This window comes from Danio rerio, chromosome 17 (assembly GCF_049306965.1).
Source record: "Danio rerio strain Tuebingen ecotype United States chromosome 17, GRCz12tu, whole genome shotgun sequence".
Classification (NCBI taxonomy): Eukaryota; Metazoa; Chordata; class Actinopteri; order Cypriniformes; family Danionidae; genus Danio; species Danio rerio.
In genome coordinates, this window is record NC_133192.1 from 13,360,301 (window position 1) to 13,377,747 (window position 17,447).

A 17,447-nucleotide genomic window follows, 5' to 3' on the forward strand; every position below is an offset into this window, starting at 1 on the left:
TCAGGAACTTTGATGTGGAGGCTGAAGTATGAGGACCGCTATCCTGCTGGAGATTTTGCCCTCTCCTGTGGTTTGTGATGTAATGGGCAGCACAAATGTCTTGATACCTCAGGCTGTTGATGTTGTCATCCACTTAGCGGATCTCCCGAACGCCACCACACTGAATATGTAACCCCAAACCATAATTTTTGCTTTCACCAAACTTGACTGATTTCTAAGAGAATCCTGGGTCTATGTGGGTGCCAAGGTTTTCTGCAGTATTTGTGATGATTGGGATGCAGTTCAACAGATTGAAATCTACCTTCTGCCACTTTTCCAAATGATCAACAAGAAGTCAAGTAATATTTTTTTTCTCTTACAACTGGAATCGACGACAAGACTTGTCAGGTAGTGTATATTTGTATTGTTGTAGCTACATTGTTGTAGCTACTATTTAAACGATAGAAAATAGAAATAATAAAATCAATGTAAACACATTACATAACAAATATTATTATACAGTAATGCTGAGAGTCTTCCAATCCCAAAACATCTTCCGCCCACAAACTGCATGGACCAATCAGAATGGAGAGGCAGGTACATGCCGCACTGTTGTTTTCTAGCTGTCACATGCGTTTAATCGACGCATTTCGTATTCGGCCAATACAACGTGCTTTCACTTAAAACATAAAACTTTTTTGTGATTACAACTATTTCTATGAATATGTTGATCAAATCCTCCACAGGGTGTCTAAATCATTTTTTTGCTTATTATAACAGAAGCTGCGCATACAGAGCTGCGCACTGATAATCATCTTGAGTGGACATTTGAAAGGCGTTTACGGAAGAATGTTGAACTGTCAGGTGTTTCTCACGCACGCATGTTCGCAGTTAGTCTGTCTCTTCCAGTCAGAACGGACAGCAGCTCCACAGCCATAAAGCCATGACGGCGTTCAGCACCTCACCCGGCAGACCCTACCACATTATCATCTTCGGCGCTTCAGGCTTCACAGGACAGTTTGTGGTGGAGGAAGTGTCTCGCTGCGCGTCCGAGGGTCCCAAGGGGAGTTTGAAATGGGCCGTCGCGGGCAGAAGCAAACCCAAACTGGAGAAAGTTATCGAGCAAGCCGCTGCAAATCTCGGTGAGTGAAGAAGACAACTCCAAATTGTGTACACTTTAAATAAGTGAGCGAATCTAAAGTCGACTTTTCTGGGGGTTTATTTGCTGTGATGAGAGTAAACCGATATATTACTTAAAATATATGAGTAACTAACTTTTATATTAAGCAACTTGTTTGTTACTTAATATTAATTTTGTTCTTTTTTATTGAAAATTATGTTAAAAAAGGAGTTTTTAAGACTGATATCTAATATTACTTTAGTACCAACTAACATTTTATACTTACTGTGTTTATGTTAAATCATAAAGAATACCACAGATATATATGCCTGTGTGTGTGTGTGTGTGTGTGTGTGTGTGTGTATACATACAACAGTTTTGTCTGGTTCTCGAATCTGATTGGCTGATAGCTGTGATATATTTAAGTAATACCAGCACCCATACAGCCTCTTAACCCTTTGTGTAGTACTCTGCCCACATACAGCCAGCAAAAAGCAGACACTACAGATCTACAGTTTAAAAGATGCTTGCTCAGCTGTTTAACTGTCAGCTTATGATTTGAATGCGCGGAAGAAAGTAGTTCCTCATACAAAAGGGTTTTTAAGACTCTCCATGTTTGATTTTGTATTATACACACAATTATGCTGTCAAACTTGTATAAACGCAATATCACACTCGTAGCAGTGTGATATGGCTGTATATCGGCACTAGTTGGGGCACTAAGGCACAACGCACACCTCCCACCAGTGCCGATATACAGCCATATCGTACTGCTATAATATGAGCAACATACTATTGTCTATGAACAATTATAGTATAGCATAGTATTTTTTTAAGTAATAGTAAACTTTTATGTGATTTTTTTGTGCATGGATTTTACAGTCTGTGGTAGTAATATAGTAAAACGACTCATTTGCAGTATTATTAGAGATTTATGTTAGTAATAAAGTAATTTAGTTGACTACTTTAAAAATATGACGTTATTTATAAGTAACTAAATGTGTGACATGTTTACTGTTTATGTAAAGTAATGTGAAAGTATGTTGTAATTTTTTTAACCAATTCAACCAAATGAAAAGTCCATTTATCGTTTTCACCATATCTGTTAAATCATAGTAAATACCATTGTCTAGCATAGTTGTTACCAATGAAGATAACATTAACATGGAGTTTGGTATTTTCTTTTATTCCCAGTTGTGGAACTCACAACATTTGCTTGTTGTATTAAAGCATTATTGTTGTTATTTGTAGTTATTAATAGTTATCTTGAGTATGTGTGGTCAAACTGCAAACACAGAAAAGAAACAAATAAAAATTTTACTAAATAATCAAAGCTATTTCATACAACCCAGCATAATCAACATTTCAGTATAAGAATCAAGCATAACCATATATTCAGAGCATATGAGCTTTTAGAATGATTACCTAAACACAAAAAACACTCACTAATACGACAGAAAATATCCCCAGACAAGCATCGCTAAATACATAACGCAAAAAAAGTGTGTATTTTAGCATTAATTAGCAAATAATCACATTAGACTAAACTTTCTTCCCACACTGGGAACAGGAAAATATCAGTTTTAGATCAGTTTTACAGGTTATCTGCGCAAAACAACATGAGTCACTCATTGAGTATTGTGTACTATTTTGCTTGTTTAGTATGGAGCTAATAATATGCCAAAACAATCTGAATTTGAATTGTGTTCATTTGAATTATTGACAATTGTAATTTAATAAATCAGAATTTTTATATGGCGTTAAAAAAACATTGTCTAATCTTCCCTGTTGATGACCCCTGACCTACTTTCTACAGAATCTGAAGTTCACAATCTGAATTTCTGATTTTGAATTTTAGGATACTGAATTTGATGTTCTGAATTTCACAATCTGAATTTCTGGTTTTGAATTTTAGGATATTGAATTTGATGTTCTGAATTTCTTCATCTTGAAAATTTGAAACTGTATTTTTACATACTGGAGATCTGCAGTCTAGGAATTCAAAACACACCAAATCAGAAGTTTGAAAATACGTCTATAAAAAATTCAGCCTTGAAAAATCAGCTGTCTGAAATTTCAGATGCTCAATATTCAAGTTATGAAAATCAAATTCAAATGAAGAAATTCAAATTAATATATATTTTTTTGCGGTAACAAAAAAAAAATCAGATTTATTAAATTACAATTTACAATAATTTATATTAATACAACTCAAATTCAGATTGTTTTTGCAAAGTATGTTTTCTTTTTATCCCAGAGTCCAATGCGATCTCCTGCATCGTTTTCTCTTAAAGGGGACAGAACCGAACAATAGTATTTTTATAGAGTTTTTGCAATCTAAAAAGTCAAAGATTGAACATGTATACTAACGCTACTGTATCATACTCACCATCTAAGTTTAGTTATTCTTTTATCTGAAGTACAAGAAGAAACATTGTAAACTGTAGGAGTGGCAAACTTGGCACTGATTGACTTTCTGTCAGTTCTGCAAAATGATAACTTCAACATTTCTTGTCTAGGAACAAAGGTATTTTAACCACAACTTAGGATGCAATAGTGTTTTTGCAGTCATACAAGGTCAAAAAAGCTGTAGGCCACAAAAATTGCTGACTTGTTGACTTGTTCATATGAATTGTCTTATCACTTTGTGTTTATCCAAACTAATATGACTTTATTACAAGGTTATTATACATAAAAAATAAAACATCATTTTAAAGCGTAGATTAAGTAAAGCTGAAAATGCTATTTGATTTAAACTATGCAAAAATATAAATAATATTTGTAAATAATACTTTTAAAATGTACAAAAATATTTTAAGAGATTTACTTTGAGATTTACTTTTTTAGGTTAATATTATAGCATAGATTTTTAGCGTTATGGCAAGTACTGTAACTAAAATAAAAACACAAAGATGATTTTAAATAAAAACTAAAAGTGGGAAAATTTAATAAAAAAGCACATAAAATTATATTTTTAATACAATTACTGAAAAAAATCATTACAATAATGTAAAAATAAATCTATATTTAAATTACACAACCAAAGTTTAGACATTTAAATTTGTTATCCTGTAAGTGGAAAAAATTCTCTTATTGAATCATATTCTGCATCTAAACTTTTTATCATAAGTACAAGAGGAAACATTGTAAACTGTAGGAGTGACAAACTTAGCAAAGATCTGATAATGTTACAAGGGTTGCACTGACTTATCTATTCTGGACTAAACTCGATCTTCAGTGCTTTTATCTAAACCAAAATCATCCTTAATCTTGAAGTTGATACTTTTGATGTAACAAATTTGTACATTGCAATGTTTCACTTAGATGATATAATGTATGCATTGTTATAAACAGTGGGCTCTTGTGTTATGCTGGTCTTCAGGGATGGTTTAATTTATCCTGGACAGCTGATGGAAAATATATTCCACTGACATTTTCCATGCCTTTAATCATCTAGCTTTGAATAGATCCCAGAGTTTATATTTAGTTTTGACTTAGAATTATTGGCAGAGCAGACCAGCCACTGAATGAGAAATGCAAAATATATTATTTATTTTTCAAATATTTCCCAAATAATGTTTAAGAGCAAGGAATTTTTCACAGTATTTCCTATATTTTTTTTCTTCTGGAGAAATCCTTATTTGTTTTAGTTCAGCTAGAATAAATGCAGTTTAAGTTATTTTTAAAACCATTTTAAGGTAAATTTTATTAGCCTCCTTATGAAACACATCTAGTAAAATAGTATGTACTGTCATCGGAGCAAAGAGAAAATTAATCAGTTATTAGAAATTAGTTATTAAAATGAAAATCGTTAAACAGAAATTGGGGAAAAAATATACCGGGGGATATGTCTGACTTCAGCTTTATATTACTCATTTTGCAAAGAAAATGAACAAAAGCTTATTCAAAGTCTGTTCACTCCATTATGAGGCCTTTTAGAATGTAGTAATAATTAGGGATGCAACGATTAACTAATTTGTGGTTAATTAATCATAAAGACTTCTCAACACCACGTTTCTGCATGGAACAAAACTTCTGCAACTAAACAAAGTTATGCCAACTGTGTGCTAGTTTAAAATTCCAAGCTTGTACACCAAGACTAATACACACGCATGCACACTAGATTAGCTATGGCTGAAGCTATTAACTAAGGGCCGTTCATATATTATTGTATCTTTTGCAAGCACAAGTATGTTATTTCTAATAGAGGCGCATGGCATTAATATAGTTCAGAAATATCTAGCAAGCCAGAGTCTCATTTTACACTGCAGATCAGAACATTTGTCCATCATGGTTGGAATTAATGTGATTTTAAACAAATCAAGTGATCTATCCACAATTTTACAGTTGCATTTATTTGCCAAAAAGAAATCGGCCATTTTGAAAGAATTTGAACGAATGAGTTCAGAAAAGTAACAACTATTAATGTCATTTTTATTTGTTCATCACAGGCTTAAACCAGTCAAAGCACCAGAACAAAAACACAAAATATTGTTTATTTGGCATTATCAGAAACAAATTCAACATTTTCAAGTAGTGTTTAACAAAGAAAAGATTGTTCACAGTATTTCCTATAATATTTTTTCTTCTTGAGAAAGTTGTATTTTTTTGTTTGGCTCGAATATATTTTTCTACTGTTGTCCAATGACTACCTAATTAAATAGTTAACCAAACTAATTGTAATTTAAGCAGAACATCTTGCACAATAATTAGTAAAATATTATATATGTCATTAGAAATTATTCATTTCTTCATTTTCTTTTCAGCTTAGTCCCTTTATTATTCTGGGGTCACCACCGCGGTATGAACCACCAACTTATCCAGCATATGTTTTATGCAGCGAATACACTTCCAACTGCAACCCATCACTGAGAAACACCTATACACTCTCATTCAAACAAACACACTACGGAAAATTTAGCCTACCCAATTCACCTGTACCGCATGTCTTTGGACTGTGGGGGAAACCGGAGCACTCGGAGGAAACCCACACGAATATGTGGAGAAATGCAAAATCCACACTGGAATGCCAACTGACCCAGCTGGGGCTCGAACCAGCGAACTTCTTGCTGTGTGGCAACACCACTACCCACTGCGCCACCGCACCGCCTCATTAAAAATGAAAGAAGTTAATAAAAATATTAGATTTAAAAATCTCATACCCATCCTCTAAAACTATTTAGGATTCTTTACTGTACAAGTAATATCCTTTACCTTTGTGTATTAAACTGAATTATTGATGATATCAATTTTTTTTCATGACCATTGGGACTGTCTTCCCCTAATTTTCTTTAAATACAACCCAGTATTGTTTGCATAATTACACTGAATGTGCAGTATATTGTATCAGTGTGATGTCTGAAATGTTTGTCCTCAGGTAAACCGGAGCTGAAGACTGAGGTGGATATTATAGTTGCAGATGTCAGTGATCAGGAGTCACTGGCTGCCATGTGCAAACAGGCTGTCATTGTGCTCAGCTGTGTTGGGCCTGTAAGTACCATCCTCAATCGCTTATTATGTGTGTGGGGGCAGCCTTTTTTATATAGTGGATTTGTCATAAAGCATAAGGTAATGATACGTTTATTTATTGAAATATAGCACCATGATGTTTGCAAAGCTTGCTACATCAGGCTGATAAGTGTGTGTGATTATGTGTGGTGGTGCAATTCTGCTCTCCTAAAACAAGATAATGGAGTTTGTACTTTGAGCCTTGCATGAGGTTGTCTTTTTAGATCATCTTCAATTTTGGAAAAATCAATACATTTTTATATTGTATATTGTTTATTCAGTTTTTTTTTAGATAATGCTGTACATTTCGTGTAATATGTACACTATTATTCAGAAGTTTGGTGTCAGTAAGTCTTGCCAAAGCTGCACTTCTTTAATGAAACACACCGAAAAAATTGAAATATATTTAAAAACATGTTTATAATTTAGAATTTATTTATCTCAGCTATAATTTTTTGACATGTAACTTAATTCCTTTTGTTGTGAATTTTCAGCATTATTACTCCAATCTTCAGTTTCACATAATCCTTCAGAAATCAGTCTTATATGCTGAGGAAATTTTTTTTTTATTAAATTTGTTTACTGAGATTTATTTTTATTTTTACAGTATAGATTTTTTGGTGAACCTGTTGTGAAGTCTTGTGTGGAGAACGGAGCTCACTGCCTTGATATCTCTGGAGAACCACAGGTGATTTTCCTGACTCTGTTCTTATTTCAGGGTTCATATGGTCCTGGAAAACCTGGAAAAGTCATGGAATATTGACAAGGAAAGTTTTGGAAAAACAAATAAACCTAGAATGTTTTGGAAAACCAATGAAAATTAGTTTAACAAATATTTGTTTACTTAAATGTTTTTGAGATGATAATTGCGGGTAAATTTTAAATGCAATTGTGCTGGCTGTCTCTTCACAACTTGCAGTTTTAGCTTTGCCTCTCTTTAACTTGCTTTCACCATTATTCAAGAAATGAGTGTCAAGTCCAGAAAAAATCTTAAATAACTACAGAGGTAATATACTGTGGGTGCTAAAGGCTCATTTATAATACAATATAATATCAACACAAGCCAACATTTCTAAAATAGTTTCACACAGACAGCAAGATACTTTCTAAAAACTATTTTACAGAATGTAAAACTTAAATATAAACTACTCCGATTGTCACATACTTGGTGATATGCTGTAATAAATGTGAACATACATTTTGTTTCTTGTTTACTACATATACATAGACATTACATAAAACATTAGGTCATGAATATTTACCTCAAAGTTTTGGAAAAGTCATGGAAAAGTCCTGAAATTTTAAGAGTAAAAATGTGTATGAACCCTGTTACTTTATTTATTTATTTGTTTATATATATTTTTTAGCATAAAATATAATTATACATTTGCAGCTCATTTATTTCAATAATGTAGTCTATGCCTGAGAGAAACATGATGAGCATGAAATATGTGATTTCCGGGTGCAGCGATATTCTTTGTGTAAATGTGGCTTATTGTAAGATATAGTTAAGAAATATATCACTCAAGCAAGAGCACCGTCTTCATGATTATTAGCAGCATGTAATCGTTCAACAAGCACAAAGTTAACTATTTGTCAGGGACTCATTGACGCATTTGCAAACACTTGCTTCATTTCTAAATGAATCAGCTATTTTGAACGAATCATTTTAATGGGTGTTTAATGCAATAACTGACACATACTAGTGGTTTTAGTGTCATATTTATTTGTCTACACTCAATAAAATATCTCAATTGGCAAAGTGTATCATATAAATGGGCTCTGTATTGATAGTTTTGTTAAACATCATATTGGTTTTAGTTTCTGGAGGGGATGCAGCTAAACTACCATGACCAGGCTGCTGATAAGGGGGTCTACATTGTGGGAAGCTGTGGTTTCGACTCCATTCCTGCAGACATGGGTGTCATCTACACCCGCGACCAGTTCAAAGGTATGTTTGGCAAATATATTATTTATTCATTCATTCATTTTCTTTTCGGCTTAGTCCCTTTATTAATCTGATGCCGCCACAGCGGAATCAACCGAATCAATTCTCCAGCACATGTTTTACGCAGCGGATGCCCTTCCAGCTGTAACCCATCACTGGGATACACCCAAGCACTTTCATTCACACACATACACCACAGACAATTTTAGCTCACCCAATTCACCTGTACTGCATTTCTTTTGACTTGTAAGGGAAACTGGAGCACCCGGAGGAAAACCACGCCAACACGGGGAGAACATGCAAACTCCACATAGAAATGCCAACTGGCCCAGCCGAGGTTTAAACTAGTTACCTTCTTGCTGTGAGGTGACAGCATTACCTACTGCGCCCATATATATTATATTATATTATATTATATTATATTATATTATATTATATTATATTATATTATATTATATTATATTATATTATACTTTATTAATAATCTGTAGCAATTGACACTGGTGGTTACTTTTTAAAAAGGTCTCTTGATATCTCCAAGGCAGAATTTAGTAAATAAAAATACAGCTAAAACCATAATATTGTGATCTATTAAAACAATTTCAAATATCTGTAAATGTAACTTCTTTCTGTGATGGGACCACAGTCTTTAGTGTCACATGATCCTTCAGAAATTGTTCTGAGCCCCAAATCAGCGATTAGAAGTTTTCAATGTTCAGTTATTAAATAATCGGTGTGATGGAAAAGAGTTTTTGCTGCTTTTTCATGATTACATATAAAATAGAAGAGTCATCATAAGCATTTATTATATATACATTAATTTGACGTCTAAATGAAATGTTTGAAATAATATGAATGCTGTTTATTTTATTTTTAGGGACACTGACAGCAGTTGACAGCTTTCTGACTCTAGGCTCAGGCCCAGAGGTTGGTGTTTTCGTGTTTTAAACCTAAAATCCAGAAGAATTAAAGATCTGAACACTTAAAAAATCAATGTTTTTCAAAGCCTTTATGAGTTAATCTCAGCTGATCAACATCATGTGTCCGCAGGGAAGCTGCCTTAATGATGGTACCTGGCAGTCTGTCATCTATGGTTTAGCAGACAAGGGCAAGTTGAAAAGCCTCAGGAAAAAGTTTGGTCACAAGCCTCTTCCTGTGGTTGGGCCAAAAATCAAACGGAGGTGTGTACAGCAACAGCAAACAGACTTTGTTTCATATGTATTTGCAGTACAGTGTTTTGCACTTTTCATAACCATTTTTAGCCTCTCTTTACCCAATTCATGTAAAGGTCCCGTGAAGTGTTTTGAAAATGTGTATTTTTGTTCAATGTATGGCGTATTTTCAACTGAAATACCAAGACAAGGCGGCACAAAGAGTAGCCCCTCCTCTTTTTAAAAAGCAGCCAGTAGTGTTTCAATTTTCAAGCAAATGATAAGCATTCTGAAGGGGTGGCATATATCAGATACCACAGAGCATTTGATTGGTCAGAATATTTGATGAGAAACTATGTATAAAATAATGTTAACATATTAAATATAAGATGACGTTAAAACAAATATTGATCCTTTTAGGCATAAGTGAAAAACTGCAAGCTTTGGATGTTTATAGTTTTTCCAATTTTCCAAATGCGAATATTGTCACTGTTTTGGTGCACATTACATTTTATTTATATATATATATATATATATATATATATATATATCTTTAAGACTAACATACTGTTACTAACATCTTTAAAAAATTTGGATTTTATAGGGACTATAAGCATCCTTCCTTGTTAAATAAACTATATACAGTTGAAGTCAGAATTATTAGCCCCCCTAAGAATTGTTTTTCTTTTTTTAAATATTTGCCAACTTATGTTTAACAGAGCAAGGAAATGTTCACAGTATGTCTGATAATATTTTTTCTTCTGGAGAAAGTCTTATTTGTTTTATTTCTACTAGTATAAATTTTTATTTTTATTTTTTAAACACCATTTTAAGGTCAATATTATTAGCCCCTTTAAGTTATTTTTTTTTCTGATAATCTACAGAACAAACCATTGTTATACAATAACTTGCCTAATTACCCTAACCTGCCTAGTTAACCTAATTAACTGGGTTAAGCCTTTAAATGTCATTTTAAGCTGAATAGAAGTACCTTGAAAAATATCTAGTCACATATTATTTACTGTCATCATGGCAAAAATAAAAAAAATCAGTTATTAGAAAGGAGTTATCAAAACTATTATGTTTAGAAATGTGTTGAAAAAAACTTCGCTCATCGTTAAAATTGGAGAAGAAAATAAACAGGGGCTAATAATTCACATGGCTAATAATTCTGACTTCAACTGGAAATCAGGGCGTCTGTAAGGTCTTTAATTTCAAAAACAAAAGTCTAAAATTCACTGAAATATGGTCTTGAAGGTCTTAAGTCATTTTAAAATTGGTCTTAATGTGAAAGCTACGCAATCGGCCAACACCCATCCAATCACCAGCAATCCATCTCAATAAAACGTTTAACAACACTCTATTTAGAACTCTATTAGCAATATGATTTAATTATCTTCCTCACAATAACAGAAAACAGAATGTATGTACTTTTACTCACCTAGGCAAAAATAAACCATATCTAATCCCATCACTTTCTCAAATCAAAACCTTTCCATTGTATCTACATATTGATATTTGGGAATCAGTCTGGACTCTCACCTTTCTTATTGTGACCATGTTTAAAATGTCTGTAAAACGCTGAAGCAAAAAGCATTTGTTTAAGGGAAAATTAGGTAAAATTTGTCTATTTCTGTTTCTGAAACTTATCTTTATGCCATAATTTTGTCCACAGTGTCATACTGTTTGCCTGTTTGGTCACTCACAACAAATGATATCTTGGAGCCATTAGCTAGACTGTACAATAGGGCCTATAAGAACCACAGTAGACTTTCTGGATGGACGCATCATTGTTTTGCGCAGTCTCTAATGCTTTATCATTTCAAAATTACATTATGAACACAGGGATTAAACTCTACTATCAAACTTTAAATAGTGCTACCGCAGCAGCCCTTTGTGCTTTGCTACCAAAACCTAATACAAGGACTGATCGTTCCACCAGATCTGCTACAAATGGATGTTTGCCATTACTGACTTTTAAAAACTGTTATGGACAGAGCTCCATCTTTTATGTATTCACAAAAGCCTAATATGAAATCCCACAACATCTAAAAACAATATCAACACTGAGACTTTTAAAAAATCCCATGCTCGTCATCTGATGGTCAACTATCGCTGTAGCCACTGAGATAGTAGCCTGTTTCCCTTCATGTTGTATGTTTGGTGATTGTTTGTATTGTTCTCATGTGTTGATGGATGAGATGTTAAGTGTGTCTGTATGTTTCCATGTTCTGCAGACCAGGAATCTGCTGAAAAAAACAGCATTCATGCTGATTGTCTTTTAATCTTTTCCTGTTTAAAAGTTAAATAAACAAATAAAGCATTTGCTTAAAAGTTCTTTGTGTATTATAGACATATATGGTGGGGGACACTGACCTAGACAGACTGTTGTACATTCAGTTTATTATAATTTTTAGAGTTATTTAGTCTTATTTTAAAAGAAAAGTTACTGTATAGTAAATAGTTTTGACACATTATTTAAAACATGTGGCTAAGAAAAAATAAATTATTTATTTTTATTTATATATTTTTTCTAATGGAGCAAGTTAAAATCTTTTCAGCTGGCCCTACCAGGCCATTACAAAAAATCCTTTGTGCTTAGCCCTGTATAAATCTGAAATTTCATTCATAATGGTCTTAAAAAGGTCTTAAATTTGACTTGGTGAAGCCAGCAGAAACCCTGGTATATCTATGCATTTTAAATGGCTGTGTAGATGATCTATAGGAAAGGATTAATGTACAAAACTTGAATTTCTCTCTCTCTCTCTCCAGGGGTTTGCTGTTTTACAGTAGTGAGGTACAGCAGTATGCAATTCCCTTCATTGGCACAGATCCATCAGTGGTGAAAAGGACCCAGCGTTATCTGCATGAAGAACTCAATGAAACTCCGGTGAGTCATAAAACGATTACAAACTCCTGTTGCTAACTGAAATAAAGTTGGTATTACTAGTACTGATAATGGAATCACACCAGTTATCAGTGTGACACACACATAATTGCCAATCAAAATTATTTTATAAGGATCAAACAGACAGTATGAACATAAAAGTTTAACTCAATGCTGAACCAGTTCTACTGGATTGAAACTAAACTAGTTAAACAAGCACATAAGGTTTGAGAAAAAAAAATTAAGAAACGTTCACAGCAACAACATTAAAGCAGTTATTGATAAAGGTATAGCGTACTCAAAAAGGACAAACAATATTTGAAAAGACGATATAAAAAATATATATTTTGAAGAATGTTGAAAAAGGGTTATCATTTACTTTCATAGTAAAACAGGTTGGTTGACAATGACATAATGCAGTTATTGTCACTTTAAAGGAATAGATCACCCAAAGATTAAAATTACCCTATAATTTACTCATCCTTAAGGTGCCCTCGGTGTATATGACTTTCTTTTTTCAGATGAACACAGTCAGAGTAGTTTTAAATTTTATCCAGAAGCTTTTTTGAAGCTTCCAAAAGTGCATAAATCATTCATAAAAACTAACCCATATGCTGTCAGGGTGTTAACACATGTTTGATGAAGCAAAATATTTCTGCTTTTTAAATGATAAACTCAAATCACTGACAAATGCATGTTCTAGATAAATTAACATAAGCTGATCTCTGACTTCGGCCAGACGGAATCTGCAGACATTTTGTGCTATTTCTGCGCAGAATTTTTGTAAAAGTCTGCGGATTTATGTAGAATTGTTTTAGGAGTGTCATAACTAAAAACTTAATATATGAAATAAAAAGTAATAGCTTTTTAACTTGTATTAAGTGTTTACAATGCAAATCCAATCAGATCCACCTTATTTGGTAAACAAAGCAAGTCTCTCATATAATATATGTACTAAAAGACTGTTTTGTAAATAAATCATATAAATATTTTCATATTAGTCAGTAATATTACTGAAATATTTGCACACATTTACACAAGTAAATAAACAGAATCAATAATGGGCTAAAAATCTGCGGAATTGGACTGCAGATTCCCTGTGGGCCTACTTATTACTTAAAGAAATAAAAATGAAGTTTTTTTTATGTCTTAGTTTGTTTAAATTCAGCAAATAAATTATTTGCAGCCAGTTACCCTAAGGTTTTTTTTTTATTAGTAAATCCAATTTTTTCAGTGTATACACAGAGGATGCCTTGAGGATGAGTAAATTATAGGGTAATTTTCACATGTGGGTGAAGTATTCCTTTAAGACTTAGTCAGTAATCTTTTCTAAATGTGGCATCTTTCTTGATTTAACACTATAATTACGATTGCTGCAATATGAATTTGATTGTCATACATATTGTTTTTTATTTTGTGTGTACAGGTTCAGTATGGGGCGTACGCAGGTATTGGTGGGATTTCCAACGTTTTTAAATTTCTCATCAGTGGATTTATGTTCTGTTTGCTTGCGTTGTGCAGTTGTGGCAGAAAACTTCTCATTAAGGTAAAACATATGGATGTGTGGAATCCACATTACTGCATTTGTTTTAAAGTCGATGTCGTTTGGGGATCTTATTCACATTTATACTTCAACCCACAGTATCCAGAGTTCTTCTCATTCGGCTTCTTCTCCACAGAGGGTCCTACTAAAAAACAGGTCAGATTATCTGTTGTATTATCTTGCAAGATCACAATTCCTTCATTTAAATGTAATATGCGCACTGCAGATAGAGGACGCTTCTTTCCACATCCTCTTTTTTGGAGATGGTTACACTAAAGGCCAGGACCCCAGCAAGGGCAAACCCAATGGCAAGATCCGTACTGAGGTCAAAGGACCAGGTACTGTATTAGTTCATATTAGCAAAGACGAAAAGCTGATTCAATTCTTAATTCTAAAATCTATTTTGTGTGTGTTGTTTTCTAGAGGCAGGATATGTCACCACACCAATCGCTATGGTTCAAGCAGCCATTACAATGTTAAATGAACCAGACTCCCTTCCACAAACGTGAGCTCTGCCAACTTATTTACTTTCTCAGTGACATCATGCACACCACCAAACTGAGATTGTACAGGAAAATGCTTGAATTTTAATGTAGCACAGTGTTGCCAACTACTTTCGGTGAAAAGGTGCTAAGCTCTTTAATAGCCTATGGTTAATAAATGTGTATTTATATTTGCTTTACACTTTATGTATGCATGTCAGCTTAACTAAATCTATTGCTGTTTGAATACAGTATATCAGTATAGATGTGTAGGGAATTTACAATAATCTCTCAGATGTAATAAACTTAGACAAGTTCCGAAACTGTCACTAAAATCTTTTTGATTTTAAACAACGAAAGAACGAACGGTCAAATTAAACTGTTAAATTTATAACAAAGGAGAAGCAGATCACTTTGACTGTACAGGTGAAATAGCTCACACTTTCGGTGCTAAATCATTTGTCGTCGGTATGCAGAGGGGTGATCTGCTCTTGGGTTGCAGGTGGGGGAGACTGCTGTACAAGGACTGGGCTGCCTGTAAGTGCTCTAAGTGCGGGCGAGGGGCTGATTGCATCACCCTCAGCTTTTGGAGAAGAGCCAGTAACACCAAAAAAAGTCCCTTTTGAACATCAAAATAACACGTCATTATTGAACATCAAAATAACATTGTCCTTAGACGCTGGCTAGACGTTAAATTTTGGTCATCTGACATCACAACCTAAATCTAACCTAATATTAACATCTTATCTGTTGTGTGCCTGCTGGGCAATAACTAGATGCACTACAGAATGTTACGTTTACAGACATCCACAAGATAGATGTACATTTATCAGCTTCTTACAGCGTAATACTCATTACTCAGTGAATGAGTACTGAGTACCTTTGATACCTTTGAAAGGGCTACTCTTACTCATGCTTTTACTTATACTTTGAGTAATATTTACATCAGATACTTTTACTCCACTTGCACTACATTTTTAGGCAAGTAATGGTACTTTTACTTGAGTATGATTTTTCAGTACTCTTTTCACCACTGATAAAAATGTGTTAGTAAATGGGTAATAATCATAAACTATTTAAATCAAATACAATTATTATTTTTGCATCAAATGAAGACTCTGAAGTGCTTGTCGTGTGATCTGTCTTTTTTTATCTGCAACCTTTTCTTAAACAAAAAGAGAAGACAGTTTGCATACAGATTACCACTCTATTAATGAAAAATGCAAAATCTAAATAAATATCTATTTTAAATGAAAGATGGCTGAGTAAATCCCATTTAAGACAGAAAATGACAGCAATTCAATGTTGGTCTTAGGAGGAACATGCCATCAAAAATGTTCCTTACAATACTAATACTATAGCTAGAACACTATACTGTAGAAATCTGTAACAAATAGCATCTAATAGGTGATAAAGTGTGTTTTGCTACACTTTTAAATTGCAATTACACTGAAAAGTGCTTAAAAAGAGCTTAAATTGGACTAAACCTTTTTCAAAGACAGCAAACCATGATTTGCCATGTAGTCTGATATTTATTGCCTATGACAAGCAAGAATTGCATAATCGGTGACACTTTACAATAAGGTCGTATTAGCTAATGCATTTACTAGCATGAACAAATAATGAACAGTACAGTTATTACAGTATTTGCTCATGTTATTTCACTTTAGCTACAGAAAATAAAGTCGTTCATTGTTAACTCACAGTGCACTAACTAATATTAACATGCCTGAATTAGGATTTTATAATGCATCAGTAAATGTTGAGCTATGATTAATAAATGCTGTACATGTATTGTTCCTTATTAGTTAATGTTAGAAAATACATGAACTAATGAGACCTTATTGTAAAGTGTGAGCGCATAACCTGACACATATTCAAATCCTGAATGCATGTTATTGGTTGTCTCCACAGTGGCGGTGTTTACACTCCAGGAGCGACATTTGCCAAGACCACCCTCATCAAACGCCTCAACAAACACGGCATCGAGTTCTCTGTCATTTAAGTGGGAGATTAAACGCACAACCAGCTCAGCTTCTAAAGCATCTAATTGTTTGCTTGATTGAACGCAGAGAAATCTCGTTGCTATATGGAGCTTCCTATATAGTGTGGCTGTTTCCAGTTTAGTGTGCTGGCCTGCGCACACTGGGATGGTTTATTAGCATGCACTTTGTTCTGATGGCTGCGAATTCTGTGTGGCACAAATCTTTACATTTAATCAGCCGATTCCGTTTGAAAAGTTGATATTAATTGTGTTGTTTTTATCACTAATAGAAATGCTAGCTCTCGCAGATGACAGACATCTCTAAAAAGATATTCCAAGCACACCTAAAGGTTGAAAGAAAATGGTTTAAGAAACCAGCACTGCTTTTTTTTGTCATTGTAATTTGTTATATTTGTGAATCCTATTGCAGAACTGCACTAATACAAGAAATGAGAAGAAAAAAAACATGTTTTAGAGACCAATAAACCAGTGAATTGTCTGAAAGATTGCAGAATACTGTTCTTGTTTGTCTGTAACAAAATAAAGAACATTTCAAACCGTATTTCAAGATGTAAGCTAAGAGCTGTGTGTTTCTAAGGCTACAGTTACACTGCAAGGCTGTTTTTGCATAGCTGTTCACATTGTTGTTATAAATGTGGCCAAAATCAGATTTGCAGTGTGAAAAGATCATGACCCTAAACTGACCCGCATACGCAAAAGTACAAATTAGGACAGCACAAAACGTCTAATGATGCACACAATGTGTTAACTGTATGTTAACTGTATGAAGTAAGCACGCAGTCAGATTATGCTTAACATGATTATTGATCTTTTTCACAGTCAAA

At 33.6% G+C, this 17,447-nt stretch overlaps 1 protein-coding gene across 1 annotated transcript; it reads left to right on the forward strand.

Annotated features, from left to right (window-relative positions):
• The first annotated feature begins 900 nt into the window (after positions 1–900).
• On the forward strand, positions 901–17,106 carry sccpdha.1 (saccharopine dehydrogenase a, tandem duplicate 1). Its single transcript, NM_001002359.1, is given in 12 exon segments — positions 901–1,121; positions 6,477–6,589; positions 7,215–7,295; positions 8,429–8,558; positions 9,433–9,482; positions 9,606–9,736; positions 12,479–12,596; positions 14,020–14,139; positions 14,236–14,292; positions 14,363–14,474; positions 14,560–14,641; positions 16,533–17,106. Coding segments are annotated over 12 exon segments (1,284 nt in total). The 5' UTR covers positions 901–922; the 3' UTR covers positions 16,624–17,106.
• Positions 17,107–17,447: the final 341 nt, after the last annotated feature.